Source organism: Candoia aspera, chromosome 15 (assembly GCF_035149785.1).
Source record: "Candoia aspera isolate rCanAsp1 chromosome 15, rCanAsp1.hap2, whole genome shotgun sequence".
Taxonomy (NCBI): Eukaryota; Metazoa; Chordata; class Lepidosauria; order Squamata; family Boidae; genus Candoia; species Candoia aspera.
The window spans coordinates 12,569,371-12,585,010 of NC_086167.1; the positions used below are offsets into that span (position 1 = coordinate 12,569,371).

The window sequence follows — 15,640 nt, forward strand, 5'->3', positions numbered from 1 at the left end:
ACTTTTTGATTCTATGCCATGAGGAACTCAATCTCTCTGTATCTCCAAAACACTTTATTGATCTGTTAGGTCTGTGGGCCTCACCCCAGCTCTTTCCAGAATGAACATGTTCACCTTAAAGTGTCGCCAAAGTCAAGTCAAGGTCAACTCTCGGTGGTGTCATGGATATGTCCATGTCGATCTCTTGGTTAATAGCTCAAACGTGGTTTGCCATTCCATTCTTCTAGGGTGTTTTTCCAACTTCCCACTCCAGCCTGCAATTTCTGAGATTTTTATGGTGATCTCTCATCCAAGCCTTAACCAGGTCCAGCTCTGTTTTGTGAGATCAGTCAAGGTCAGCCTGCTACTTCAGGTGCCAGTGAAGATCCCTGATGGACCAATTAATTAATCAATCAATCAAATTTCACCATTGTCCATCTCCCCCAAAGGACATTGAAACCCCCTGAGTCCCTCCTTGACCCTGTTCCACTTGTCCTGTTTTCCCTGCGTTGAGAACTCCAAGCTGTGTCCAGCTGCCACTTTCATTTCTCACAATACCTCAAAATACTGCTATATGGGGGAAGGAGCATTTTGAAAGTTTAAAAATGGATGACCAGTCACCTTCTCTGCAAATGGGAATCAGAGTGTAGAGTTTCACACTTCAGGGTTACTAGATTAGACATATTCAGGCCCGTCTCTACACGTACAAGAAAATGCATATTGATAGTGACCTGGGCTGGCACTTTCTTCCCTGATGCACTATCCATCATCTATCTATATCTATCATCTCTCTCTCTCTCCATCTATCATCCATCCATCCATCCATCATTTATCTATATCTATCATCTCTCTCTCTCTCTCCATCATCCATCCATCCATCCATCCATCCATCCATCATCTATCATCTCTCTCTCTCTCTCCAACTATCATCCATCCACCCATCCATCCATCATCTATCTATATCTATCATCTCTCTCTCTCCATCTATCATCTATCCATCCATCCATCCATCCATCCATCATTTATCTATATCTATCATCTCCCTCTCTTTCTCCATCATCCATCCATCAATCCATCCATCATCTATCATCTCTCTCTCTCCATCTATCATCCATCCATCCATCCATCCATCCATCCATCATTTATCTATATCTATCATCTCTCTCTCTCTCTCCATCATCCACCCATCCATCCATCCATCCATCCATCCATCCATCCATCCATCATCCTCTCTCTCTCTCTCTCTCCATCTATCATCCATCCATCATCTATCTATATCTATCATCTTTTTTTCTCTCTCTCTCTCCATCTATCATCCATCTATCCATCCATCATCTATCTATATCTTTCATCTCTCTCCTATCTATCTATCTATCTATCTATCTATCTATCTATCTATCGTATATCTATATCTAGTCCTTTGGGGAATGGGATCATACTGTGCTCGTTTTTGGCCATCCACTGATTTATTTTTGGTGACGAGTTACATAGTCCAGCCTCTTCAGTTCTGTCCACTTCTGTCCAATCTGTGCAATTGTTCCTCTGCCATTTCCTTGTTATCAACCCAAGCCACTGCAAACAGGCCAGAACTAACGTCCATCCTGGGAACAGTTGTCAGCTTGTGAAAGAAGCTGCAGCCAAACCTGCAAGGCTTAGCTAGGTCTTGGCTTAGCCTGGATGGGGACATACCCTGACAAATGTTTGGAGGCTGTGAGAGCCAGAAATGACATGGGGTGGATGGTAACAGGAAGTGAACTGTGAGAGGAAAGCTCAGAAGATGCCTACTTGGTTCACCACAAGAGTCTAAAAAACTGTTTTCTGCTATATTGATTGGCTGCTTTGCATGCCTTGCAGAAAGCCACATCAAGAAGCTTCTGTCTTTTTATTCAGAAGCAAAACTTTCCCACCCTGAAAAGAACACAGCTATCTTGCTGGTATATCAGGAAGAAAAGTTTAGATCCAGCCTTTCCCCAAAGGTGCTAGTTTATTCCATGTGGAGCACATGTGGTTTAGTAAACATAGGAACAGGATGTTCAGCATCCAGCTTTCCTATCTGGTGCCCCTTCCTCTTGGCTGTTTGATATTCCAAGTCCTTTTCCTTGCCAAGGGGCAGCCAAAAAAATGGCCCAGGGTAGTCTACCAGGTGGCAGTCTCTTATCTTCTTAGGGTAACCTTGTCTAGATTGGGATGCTAAGCAGGGTTAGTACTTGAATGGGACATAAACAGGAAATATGAAGGCTGCAAGCAAGATTCTGTGTGTGTTGATATACACACATACAAACACATCAAAGGATGGATGGGGATGGGGAGAGAGAGAGAGAGACAGATGATAGATGGACAGACTTCTGCCCAACTTCATGGATGAATCCATGCAGTTTTCTTGGCAACATTTTCAGAAGTGGTTTGCCCTGGCCTCCTCCTTCCTAGGGCTGAGAGAGAGGGACTCGCCCAAAGTCACCCCATTGACTTTGGTGCTTAAGGGAGAATTTAAACTCAAAACTCCCCACTCCTAGGCTCCTTGATCACTAGATCTTCCCTTTCAACAGAACAAACCCTTCCTTTATAGACCTAATACAAGAAGATGCTTTTTTCAAAACCTTTGTCCATCTCTCTCTCTCTCTCTGTCTCTCTCTTGTTTTTCTCATCCCCAACTATCTAATTCAATAATTAAGTTTGGGAGATCAGTCAGTTGCTTTAGCACTCAGTTTTGCCTCTCCAGACCCCCAAACCTAGTATTGGCTTAATGCTGATCAGTTCAGCCAAGGTGATGGACCAGCAATTGGAGAACATTTTGCATTTCAAAAGGAGAAATGCATTTGATTAAATCTCCCTTATCTTCCAGTTAGTCCATGCCCCAGGCAGGTTTCCAGCTATTCTGGCTTTTCAGAAAGGTGAATCACAGCAGTAGGTGGGGAGTTTAAACAAAGAAAAAAGAAAATAAAGGGGTAGCATTATTTATTTCTGATTGGCTCCTGTTGGGCAAGTTTGTGGTCTATAGTTGGTACAAAGCTGATTCTAAAAAAAACAAAATCAGACTGTCACCCACAGCCTTGTCACCAAACAAACTGAGGTTTTTAATCTGAGGTCCATGTAGATTTTAGTGGGATCCATAAACTTGGATGGGAAAAATTTATAATTTTACGTTCACTAACCTCTAACTGAAATTTAGCTTTCCATTCAATATTGTAGGCAACCAAGTACTTTATAGCCTCTAGACTCCAAAGGATACAATACATCAATTCATTAATTATTATTTGAACTTATATGATAAATAGGAATCTGACTCAGAAAAAAAATGGAATATTTAAATGGAATATCACTTTAAAATTTTACAGACCAACAAGAAGACGGTCTTCATCAATCTACCACCCATGACAAAACTAAAGCAGCAATTTAAAAAATGGAATTGAATAAAGCTCCTTGTATTTCTGCAATTTACTATGAAACTTTCCAAGAAATTCTGATCAAAATTTTACCTCAAATAATGAATGAATGTCAGGTATTTGAAGAACTTCCTTCATCATGGAAAGTAGTTTTCATTTCTTTGGTTTATAAAGAAGGAAATAATTCACCTCGTCCTGAAGCAAAAATGTTTAGTTTTAACTTGCCTATCATTTACGTTTATATAATGTCTTACTGATTTAATGGATCAATAAAGAAATACACACGCACACACACGTGTGGATATCTTTGTTACCTCTGTGTTATTTTTTAAAATATTTTGCTGACTGTATGTGAGCATATTTGGTTTCTTTGACAATACAATCTATATCTATATATTTTATTTTATGCATTTGAATGTATTTTTCTGAGAAGAGGTCCGTCAAACTCTCAAAGGGATCTGTGGCATGAAAAAGATGTCAAGAATTCTGGTTTAGGGTTCACCAAAGCCGAGGGAAGCCAGACTGCTTGTTTGAATAGGGGAAACATCTACACACCAGCAAGGTACAGTAAATACTTTATGGTGGAGATGACCCATGTAAATGTCATCAGTCCAACCAGGCTCAGCTTTCGAGGAGGCTGGCAGAAGCTTGCAATGATGGCTTCTCAGACAGCTTCAAGGTCATCTACTACTCTGGTTGGCCTCATGCCAGCTGCCTCCAGCTGGCAACGGACCTTGGTCTGTGATTTTTTTTCACAAAAGGGGTGGAAGATGAGCACTGAGCCTTCATGTCTTTTAGGGGTGGGCCAGACCAGACCACCTGTTTCCTCATGCTGAAAGGTCTCAAGTTTGATCCCTGAGGTCTTGAGGTAGAGATGGGAAAACTACCAGCCTGCCTACAACAGAGGAGAAAATACTGGATGAATGGATTCTGGTGTATGTTCTTTGGAGCTCCACCTCAGGGGTAGATGCCTTGCCTTCCATGTAGGAATGTTTGATCCTCACCATCCCCATGGAAAACGGGAGGACAGGTCTGAGAATTTCAAATTAATTATTGTGAACCAGCCATGGTTTCAGGTGTGATGCATGAACTTTGATCAACACTGAAACCTTGAAAAGGCACCTCCTGTTTCCAGAAGACAAAAATCAACAACAAAAGAGACACAAATTAATCTAGGACTTACCAGATTTGGGTTCGGCTGAAGAAATAGGGTGAGGTGGGAACATACGCTATTGTTTGCACTGTTTTTCAAACTTTGCAATTTAAGATGTGTGGACAACTCCCAGAATTCCCCAGCCGGCATGAATTCTGGGGAATTCTGGGAGTTGAAGTCCACACATCTTAAAGTTGCCAAGTTTGAAAAACATAGATTTAAAGCATTTCATATTAGCCATTTGAAGACTACTGCACACTCAACCAGCTGGGTGTTTTTGACTCATACCTCATGGCCCAACTTTGGAAGTTGAATTTCTGGAAATAATTTGTGAAGTAACTGGGTTTCTAGATCTGACGTTACTCGCCCTCCTCTGGTGAGTCAATTTGATTCCAGCACCGGAGTGAGTCAGCTCCCAGTCTGATCTTTCAACAAAAGTAAACAAAGGCCAAAATAAATACTACTATTACTAATAATACTAGTGTGGAGCTGCTGACTGATCACAAGGGCCTTGCTTTTGAAAAGCAAGACAGAACATCTAGGAACTTGAGCTCCTGTGATGAGGCAGGAAAAGTTCTCACCTGATTCACAAAGCATCCTGGGAACTAATTATGTCATTAAATTAATGAATTGGCACCAGCCTGGGAAATAGCCTTGATCTCAGGGCCTCCCCCAATCTGGTGGCCTCGAATATCATTGAGAGTCCATTTCAGTGCTGTGTTATCACACTTTGGTTGCTCATATGCAAAACAAGATGTTGAGCCAAGCCTGGCTGTGCTGGATTCTCAGTTGCATCACTAGCAAGGGATCTTATGATGAGATATCACCCATGCTGTGGCTCATGAGTTTGTGTGGCCTACTGGATGAGATGAGGAATGGTCATAGGTAGGAGAACCAAATTTGGGTTGCAAGAATTCTGATGACCTCTAGAAGGCAGTAGAGAGGCACAGAAAATGCTCACATGTGGCTGCCACCTAGTGGTCATCCAAAATTTTGTACCACAAGTATGGTAGGCCTAGCCATACCTACCTGCAGTTACAGACAATATAAATCAAGTAGCAGGGAAGGGTCAACATCACACATCTGTGCAGAATAGACACAGAGGGTGCAGTCAGTGGCCTAAATGTTCCAATTTTAGGCTTCTGTGCATGCGTGTGTGTGTGTGTGTACACATACACCAAACTCCTCCTCCCCAAATTACAACTGAAGCTAGTAATTCTGAATGCGTTCACATGGAAACTCACTTGTAGCCCTCTCAGAGGTGCAAAGGCAGAGTTTTCTTCTGCTGCCCTAACACTATACATATCTGCTTAGAAATGGACACTTTATTCGGAAGGAAAAGCTAATAATTTCCTAGCAAATTTTTAAAAATGCACAGAAAAACCCTAACTCCCTCCAGAAGTACAACAACAAGCTAGAAGGAAAAGTAAGAAACAAAAGAAAATAAGTAACAAGAAACCGTAACAAGGGAGGGAGGAAAGAAGGAAGAGAGAAGGAGGGAGGGAGGGAAGAAGGAAAGAGGGAGGGAAGAAGGAAAGAGGGAGGGAGGACAATTTGAACGTATTACCTCTATATCAAGTATTAAATAAAATGTAAGTCGTCGCAACATGAGATCGGTGGTGCAGAAATATGATAAATAAACAAACAAATAAATAAATAAATAACTTTAATTAAAGAGGGGAAAAAACTATTGTAAATTGATACATCGAAATATTCTACCTTGAGTTTATGAGATGTCCCAAAGAATGTATCTGAAAGGATGGGCATCATATTTACCTGCACATGGTTATTGGGATCTCCGCTGGACCCCCAGATGTTAGGTCTCATGTCCAGCTGTAACATCAACACCAAAAAGTGAAGTCAGTTGCTGGTGATAGTACCAGCCCGACCATGTTTCCTTAGCGGCAGCCCAGAACTGATTTGAGTGCCTTTCCGGGGTGTATTTTGTCAGTCTAGTCTACTCTCCAGGCCTGTTGGCCTCCCATCCAAGTGCAAACCAGATCAGACCCTGCTTATCTTTCTGGAGATCCACCAAGACCAGCAAAAGACCACCGGGCAACTCTACAAGGAGGGGTGAGCAGTAGGTGGTGAAAATTGGCAGTCATAAAGAAAGAAAGAGAGAGGCTCCTTAACGCTAAATACTGTGTGGAATTATCTCCCAACTTTTGAGTGCACCACCTTGTAATTATTTCAGAGTAGCTCATCCTGTTTCATTTCGTTTAAAGCAAGGTCATGTTAGCAGGGCAGTCGGAGCTGCCCTGGCAGAAGCGAACAATTTAAGGATCGTATTTCAAACCTGGTATTTCCATTTCTCATCTGGGGTGATCCATAGGTGTGCAGGGGATGCCAGGCAGAGGCCAATTCTGTCCGTCACTCACAGCGAAGCTGGCCCCGGCCCAAGGTTTGTTCTCCATCCAAGGCATATGATGTCAGCCGCTCTTTCCCTGTCCTGTCTCGGAATTTGCAAAGGTGGCACAAATTGATTAGTAAAAGTGTCTTTGTAAGATCATGTTACTTCAACATGACCAGGGAGGATGCCCGTGCGAAGCTCAGCTTGTCATACAGGAAAGGAAGCAATTTTTTCATAGAGTAAGGATGAGGTCATGGTCCCTGGGGAGAACTTGCTTCACTGCCATAGTCCTGACATTCCCTCCAAATGTATTTTGGCTGGCTGAGTCCCATCTGGCCTTTTGTCTTCTCCTCCAATCCAGTTCTGGATTCTCCTGATGGGTTTCCGAGACTGAAGTCTCTGCTCTTGAATCAAAGGGCAAATCGAGATCCTTCCTCATTCCATGTGTACAAACAACTGTGGAGCACAAATATCTTCCCAAATTCTGAACCAAGTTTAGGGTGCTACACAGGTCAGTTAAAGGCTCAATGGTTGAATTCACACCTCACCTTAAGCTTGATTAGTGTTAACCTTACTTGGGGATGGTGTGTGTATGTGCGTGTGTGGATTGTATAGCGCAAGCCTGCTTGTTTACTTTATGATACCTTGTGTTGTGAAAACCTGGAAAATAGTTTAATTCATTAACCAGATTAACCCTATTGTGTGATCAAGCCTGAATTTCTCCAGTGGATGGAGACATTTTCTAACCATTTTTCAAGGTCTAGATTCCTGCTTAGCGATGAGAAAAGCCTCAATTGTAATAATATAATTTTAAAAAATGATTGAAGTTATCTTTTGACATGGATGTGTAAGAAGCCAGAGAGACTGCCAAAAGTATTTGAAAGATACGGTTTTAAAAAAAATCACATAAAAAACAAGCAGAGCACCATCATGGACACCATCTTGACTTTTTTGATGACACCCTGCAGTCACCCCTGGAGGCTGCCAACTGTTGGTACAAGAGACGTTTGTTTGTTTATCTATCTATCAAATTTCTCTGCTGCCCATCTCACACATGATGACTCTGGATGGCTTGTTGGCACACCCCTTCACGATCTCATCACTCAACGGTCAAGAAAACTGCCCTCTGTTTATAGGACTCTCTCTGAAATTCTAAAGCAACTTCTCTTTGGTCAAATGGAATGAGATCTGGTGGGGAAAAAAAAGGCAAGGTGATAGTAAATAAAACCCAATCAACCAACCAAGAAGTTGGATGAATCCCACTTTGCTTCAGGGAAAACCTATTTGAAACAGCAGGACCTCTTTAAAAACCAAGCTGATGTTCTTCCCTAGCACTGAACATCTGCATTTATAGGCCAAACAGCTGCCAAGAAGGACCTTTAATAAGGGATAGGGGGGAGGAAGATTCCTCAGCTTTTTTTCTCATCCCCTATTTCTGCAAACTTGGCTCCAGACCCAGGTTCTCTTTCCCTTCTGAGTAGGACATTCAAGTTCCCATCACACCCAGCACCATCCAGCAGCTTTATAGAAGGGTTCTGTGTGGTTCTGCTTTTCCTCAAATAGCCAAGCTGGTTCAGAGGCTGACATCATCTATTGTCTTTATCTCTAGCTCCTATTCCTTTCCAAGTCTATTTCTAGGAAGTTTTCCAACTGCTCTGCCCAGGTGCCAAATGCCAGGAGTGATTGACAGTGGAGGCTCAGTTTTTGCTCAAATGGCAATCTCTGAGCCATAGCTTGGGGACATGCCACCTGCTTTGTGTGCAGAAAGACCCAGATTTGATCCCTAAGCAGGGTTTTCATTTGGTCAGATGGAGCAATATTCTGTGTCCTTTGGAAAGGAGCCAACATTCAGTGGTAGAATCTTTTTGCATGCAGACAGCCCTACATTTGATCCTCAGCCTGGGATTCAGGAGATGTGCTGCAAGTCAGTGTCAACACGTAATGGTATGTGTGAAAGACCTTGGGAGACTGGGCCAAGAGACGCTGCCAAGGGAAGGGTCAGATAAGAGACAGGCTAGCCCACAGCTGGATAGTGGGTGGGGCAAGAGGCTCAGAAGAGACCCTCCTTAGTTTCTCAGGCTGTAAAGGAGATGGGGGGATGAATCTGAAGGGAAGGGTATGTGGGATGTAATGGTATGTGGGAAAGACCTTGGGAGACTGGGCCAACAGAGGCTGCCAAGGGGATGGTCAGATAAGAGGCAGCTTAGCCTGCAGCTGGATAGTGGGTGGGGCAAGAGGCTCAGAAGGGACCCTCCCTAGTTTCTTGGGCTGTAAAGGAGACGGGGGTGGGGGGAGAATGGTACTTTCAGATTTGCAAGGTTCTGTCAATGTAGCCTTACAAGAAAGAAGAATTAGCTCATCTGGTCATGATTCCTGTCTGGTTTGCCCATGAGGCCAACACAACAGTACTGGATTGGATGCATATATGGACTATAAGGATAAGCCATAGCTCACTGGAAGGGCAATGGTTTTATAGGTGGAAGATTGGATACTCCTCCATTTATTTATTTATTGTCACTCTACCTTATTTGCACCTTTTAGGTATCAATTAGCATATGCAAATCTCAGTCCTCCACTCTGTTTACTGATATATCTTTATTGCTTTGGGCAGTGGCAGCTGCTGCTGTGTTGTTCCCACTTTCTTTTCTTTTCATTTTTATTTTTGAAAGCTATGCCTAGATGGCGACTTTCTGAGCTTCAACTTCCCTAGATCAGCTTATCCCATCTCACACTGACCTTGTAAGGAAATAAAAAACAGAAAAAAATGGCTTTACCTGCAGGGATTACCTGGGCACTGTCTCTTACAAAGGAGATGAAGGGAACATGGGGAAGAAGTGATTTAGGTGGGTCCCACTGGGTGTTTTTTATACTCCAAGGATGGCTAGTAACTTTTTCAAGGAACTCCTGCATTCTTGTTGGATGCCAGCACCAACCTACACTGCAAAAAGAGATGGTCACTTAAAAACGATCTTGCTTGTCTGGCTTGTCCAAAGAATGTAATGAAAAGCCATAACTGCTTTCATCAATGGAAGCCAAGAAAGGAGTTTGAGGAACAACATTCCGGGCACCAACCCAATATTAAATGCCCAGCAGAGATCATGGCACCCTCCTCCCCAAATTTCCTAAGAAACGCAGTGCTATTTCATTGCACCAGACATTTGCCCAGATGGACCTTGTTGGCTATCAGTAGAGCTGTCGAGCTGGCAATGGTCCAGATCAACAAACCAGGTGTTGGAACTGTCTCTGTACCAGCCATTTATTTCCAGTTTGTTTTTTTATTGCCCTACAGTTGACTGCCAAGATCCTTATCAGCAGGTGGAACAAATGTCTCCATCATGCATCAAAGGTCCAGGGAAACAAAAGAAAGTAGCAGGGAAGAGATTCTACTTAGCCAAAATCAAACACAGGGAGGCGGGGAGGGGTGGTTTCATAGTCAGATCTGGGAGAATCCAACTTTTTTGGTCAAAAATCAACGGCAACGTGCCAACACTACCATTTCTGTCATGCACCCAGAGAAGGTGGCATTAACATTGCATGTTGCACTCAACTATTCTGTGGCTGGTTTGATTCTGGTATCAGAAGTTTCATGAACCTGGCCAGAAGGGCTTATCAACCATGGTTCATGGATGGTGTTGTGGGACTCCAACCAATTAGGGCTTCTTCCATACCCAGAATTAGCAAAGCACAGCTTAGTGTGATGTGCAAAGCAGATTATTTCTTCATTTAGACTCTGGATGGTGTAGAGATTTCACCTTCATACTTTGCTCTCCTTGAGTGCTGACCTCCAAACTTTCAACCACTGTAATACATTTCTCTTCAAAAACCACAATTTCCAGAAAGACTCTGGCGTTATGCATCCCTACCTCCATAGTGTGCCTCCCATTCTTCCTTTTGCTTTCTCCTTGGAAAACACTACAGCATGTTTTTATGAAAATAACACAAAATCATCGGAATAAATCCCTGAATTAAAGAACAGGAAATCGACTACATCTGCAATCCTGCTGAAGTGATACCCGTTCTGATTTTTGTAGTCTCATGGAGGTTAAGTTTCTGTTAATTTTCCTATGAAAAGTGATGGTTCTCAATGGGGTTTAAGACTTTTGATGGGCTTGGCATAGGTTTTTCTGAGCAAAGCAACCCCAGCACTGGAATTAATCCATGGGGCCCAGTCCTTTCTACAAAATCCTCTGTTCCCAAGGATCTGGCTTTGTTGTGCCAAATTTAATAAACTCTGCTGCCCCCAGCTGGCAACAGATGATATCTTTTATTTTTTTAATTGCAATTAGGCTACAGACTTGCACTGTAACCTTCCCCAATACCTTGGGACTAAATTCTCAGACGTCCCACCTTGCCGAACACTGAAGCAAAAGGTCATTTGATTTTTTTTTTTCTTTTTGCAAGGAGACGGCGGGTGGGGGGGGTGTATTTTAAATACCCCAAGTGAGATAATAAAGAACCCCATGGAAATATGGCTGGCTGCTTGGCCAGTCAGAATCTTTATTCTTCCAATGGTTTAAGTGCTGGGGAGAGAGGAGATGATGGGGAAAAATGTCAGAAACCTGCAGAATCTGGTGTTAAAGCAAGTTAACTTAAAAAAAAAAAAAGGGAACCACAAATCAACCTCAACCAACAGAAGGAAATAAGAACAACAACAATAATAATAATAATTCAAAATGCTCTTTGCTTCTCATGGAGAATTTGAAACTAATTCCACATCACATTGCTAGGAATGTTAGATGCTGCTTCTTAATACTGTTGCAACTGGCGACCTGGGTCCGTTTCACCCCAACATCCCTTTTGCACCCCTGAATTGCTGCAGTCTGAGGCAACCCCATTGGTCATAGAGGTCCGGGCATCAACACCGCTGTCCAAAGCATGACCAACACGAGGCCCCCGCGGAGTCTGAGGGTAGCGCATGACAGGGGGTCCGAGGAAGATGACGTACAGGAGCAGACTTCGCTTTCGGATCGGCTTTCATCGTGGTAGCCCGGCTTGGAACGCCCCCCAGTCCTGGAACTCCCGGCTGGCTCAGGAGCATCTGCCTGCATGTCACTGCACACCAGCCAGTCTTTTGCAATAGAGCGTGGATAACCTGATTCGGCCTCAAGATTGCTGTCCACAACTTTCCAATATTCCTTGCCCTTGAAGAAATAGGTGGCCCCTGGGAGAGGAGAGAGAGAGGATTATATTTCAGCATTGAAACTTTGGATGGACAATATGGGCAGAGACCAAGTCTTCTGGGATAGGTGTCGTCAAGGCAGTGGAAGGCCACCTCTCTGCTTCTTGTCAGGAAGAGACTGGTGGCTTCACACCGTGATTGACACAAACAAAGATGTGAAGAAGGGAGCAGAATTGTTCTCTGTTGCTGCAGGTAGCAAGGTGGGGGCTGAAGAGGTGGCATGGCCAAGAATGTGGCTTAAGAGAAGCTTCCCAGTGCAAGAATTCTTCTACAACATCATTATGGAAAATAAATTCTGATTAGGCAATTGGAACCTTCTGGTGTATGTGTGTGTGTGTGTTTTGGCCTAATCTGGGGATGTTCCAAGCATCCTCCTTACTTCTAGCAAAGTTCGTCTCAAAATAAGCTCGCTGAACATCCAGACTCACCATCTGACCAATGCGTGGCATCGTCCAGCTGGCTGGGAATGCCTTTCCACAACATGCTTTCTAAAGGATAACCTGCATCCATTCTCTGCTCGTGGTCATCGTAGCGCCAGTAGAGATGGTCCTTGAAGAAGTAGGTCTTGTCATTCTGAGCCCAGGAGAAGGCAGCATCGATGCCTCCTAGAGGTAAGCCAAAATCCGAGATTGGCCGAGGGTAGCCTTCTTCAACGTTATTGTCTTTGAACACCCAGTATCGGTCTCCTGGGGGGAAGAAAGAGGCAGGATCACCTTCTGGCTCTATCAGAATGACTTCTTCTGGACATCAGTGACATCTGATCCCATGAGGGAATCGGTTTCCTCCATGCCTAGTGCTGCAGTTCTGGACTTGGACAAAGTGGCATGGCCTTTGAGTCCATGAGAGCATGAAGCAGGCGCCTTGGGAGCTCAAAGGCAAAGCGCGGGATTGCCAAGTTTCTGGGAAATGCATCTTGAACACTCTATGTGAACATTTGTTCCAGACCTAACCAGTAGAGGGCAGCATACTAAACCAAAAACCAAACAAGCAACATTGTGGCTTAATCACTCTGGAAACTCTACCACTGTACAGGTAGTCCTTACTTAACAACCATTCGTTTAGTGATGGTTTGGACTTGCAACAGCGTTGAAAAAAAGACTTATGACCGGTTCTCACACTTATGACCATCACAGCATCCCCACGGTCACATGATCATGATCTGGGTGTTCGGCAACGGGTTCACAATTATGACCGTTGCAGTGTCCCGTGGTCACCTGATTGCCATTTTCGACCTTCCTGGCCAGCTTCTGGCAAGCAAAATCAACAGGGAACTGATTTGCTTGATGACCATGTGGTTCATTTAACACCCATGGTGATTCACTTAATGACCACTGCAAAAAGGTGGTAAAATCAGATCAGATTCGCTTAATGACCACTTCATTTAGCAACCAAAATCCTGGTCCCAATTGTGGTCATTAAGCGAGGACTATCTATCGCTCTAATCTATTCTAGATAAAACTTAAGGCAGATTCCAACTAAATGTTAGCAAAATATTAAAAGTGGTTTGACAGAATCAGTTCCTTGGGCTCCTGTTTGCCGGATGTGCTCATGCAGAATCTCAGCATTCATCTGTTGGGGACGCTTTAATCTGGGTTCTTGCATTGACCTGGAAGTTGATGGTCCGCTTCAGCCTCTGTGATTCTAGGATTCTATTCTGAAAGTTGAAATTCAGCTTAACTGGCTTTCTCACTCCTTTGGGCCAATTTTGCCCAGAATGATCATAAGTCAATGATGGCATCAGATCACATTGCATTAAGAAAATGAAAACAACCTTCAGCTTGAATCTCTGCTAATGAATAAAAGCAAGCTTTTTTACACAGTGGGGAAGCCAAGAGTCTGGGAAAGAGAGAGTCACAAATGTAAAGCATTGCAGATGTTTCCTCCTACCTTTGAAGAACACAATCTTATGGTCATGGGTCCTCTCGTACACAGCATCCACACTGTCTAAGTTGAGAGGCAATCCCTTCCAGAAACGATGGATCTGAGCTGGCTGAAGGGAAACCAGATGCTTGTTGCGAGTCAGTCTCCAGAAATACTTGCCTGGATGGAGAAGTTCCAGTTAGTAATGAGGGGAGAAAACCACCTTTATTCATAGGGCAACCAAAAGTGTGGATTAGCAGTCCACAAGACTTTCTCTTTTTCTTCAGAAGAGACCAAAAAGGCAGAAAGGGTTAAGTCCTTTCCCAATGCTATACAGGTAGTCCTCAACTGACGACCACAATAAGGACCAGCCCTGCCCAGGAGAAGCTGGTGACCAAACCCAAGGCTTTCTGCATACAGAACTGGGGAGGCTCAGTTGCCATGTTTCTGCCCATCCCCAACCTCAGCTTACCTCTGAAAAAGAAAACCTCTCCACGGATCTGAGCCACAGCGTCGAAGTGTGTGCTGCATCTATTTGGCATGTCTCTTCTAAACCTAATGGAAAGGGGGAGATTAAAAATAAATAAAATAAACAAAGCAAGCATAAGCTCGTTGCCTGGCCAATCTACCTTTGGCTCAAGGCTCCAAGTAAGCCCTTTAATTCTTGCCAATTCAACACGGGAGATTTACACACTCACTGAAGTCCACCGACAAAAACAAAGGGAGCTGAGAAGACGTATGCTTGTCTGCATCAAAGATCTTCCCGCTTCGTTTATTTTTTAAACAAAATCCGAACGTCTTGGGAGGGGGCTCTTTATCAACCATGTCTCCCCCCCACCCCATCACAGTGCTTGCAAAGAAGCCAGCAGCATATAGGCAGGGATGACCTATTTTCCTGGCGTTAAAAAAATCCCTCTGCTCACATTTGCTTGAATGCATCCAAAGTTATCTCAAAATTGCATCTGCTGAGAGGGGAGAAATTGGGTGAAATCTAGCTGGCTTGGAAGCCATTACCTGCACATTGCCTCTTGAAAACAAAAGTGCCCTGGAAGGAGAGTGCACCACAGACTTCTCTACTTCACCGGGGATTGTGAAAATGGGACATTTGAGAGATTGGCCATTTGTGAGGATGGTTCAATTTTTTAATCCAGAAAGAGTTTCCTCCTTTAAACTGACCAAGCCACTGAATTGCAAGCTCACTTCATGGCCTACAGTGGAAGTCCAGCTTCTTGGGATCTTCTCGGAAACATGACCACTTTGCATTAGAAAGCAAGCTCTTTGTTATTTGCCAAGTCTGGCTCTCTCCCCAAAGAATGTGATCAAGGAGGCAAACTCAGTTTTCAGGAGTGCTGGTGAAAAATCAGAACAAATCTTGGAAGCCAAGATGATGTCCATCAAGGATCAGGTGCATCTTGGAACTCCCACAGAGAACCAGGTTCAAACAAAAGATTGTGTTGGAAGCTCATGGTTATAGCCCAGACCAGAGGCATCTGCAAGATGGGTCAAGGGGGGACAAATGATGCTCTACCCCTTTTGTACATGGGCCCCGACCTCACACGCATGTACAAAAGAGGCAGAGCTTGCATTGCCAGAGTTTGGTACAGCTTTTGACAAAAGTCTCTGATCCTGAGGATCCTTTTGTTCCAGCCTGTTTCTCAAGGATGGCTTCCTTGATTAACTGACTCTCTTTTAAGCCTTTAAACCACAACTTGTAAAACAGGCATGCAAACAAGTTT

General features: G+C 43.6%; 1 protein-coding gene across 1 annotated transcript in view; it reads right to left on the bottom strand.

The window, feature by feature from the left end:
* Nucleotides 1–11,328: 11,328 nt before the first annotated feature.
* Nucleotides 11,329–15,640, bottom strand: part of MMP17 (matrix metallopeptidase 17) — a 65,316-nt gene continuing 61,004 nt past the window's right edge. The window contains exons 7-10 of the mRNA XM_063315897.1: nt 14,377–14,459; nt 13,932–14,084; nt 12,473–12,730; nt 11,329–12,026 (exon numbers count right to left, since the gene is read on the bottom strand). Of these exons, the coding sequence (XP_063171967.1) occupies nt 11,704–12,026; nt 12,473–12,730; nt 13,932–14,084; nt 14,377–14,459 (817 nt within the window). The 3' untranslated portion in view covers nt 11,329–11,703. The remainder of the gene's footprint in view (nt 12,027–12,472; nt 12,731–13,931; nt 14,085–14,376; nt 14,460–15,640) is intronic.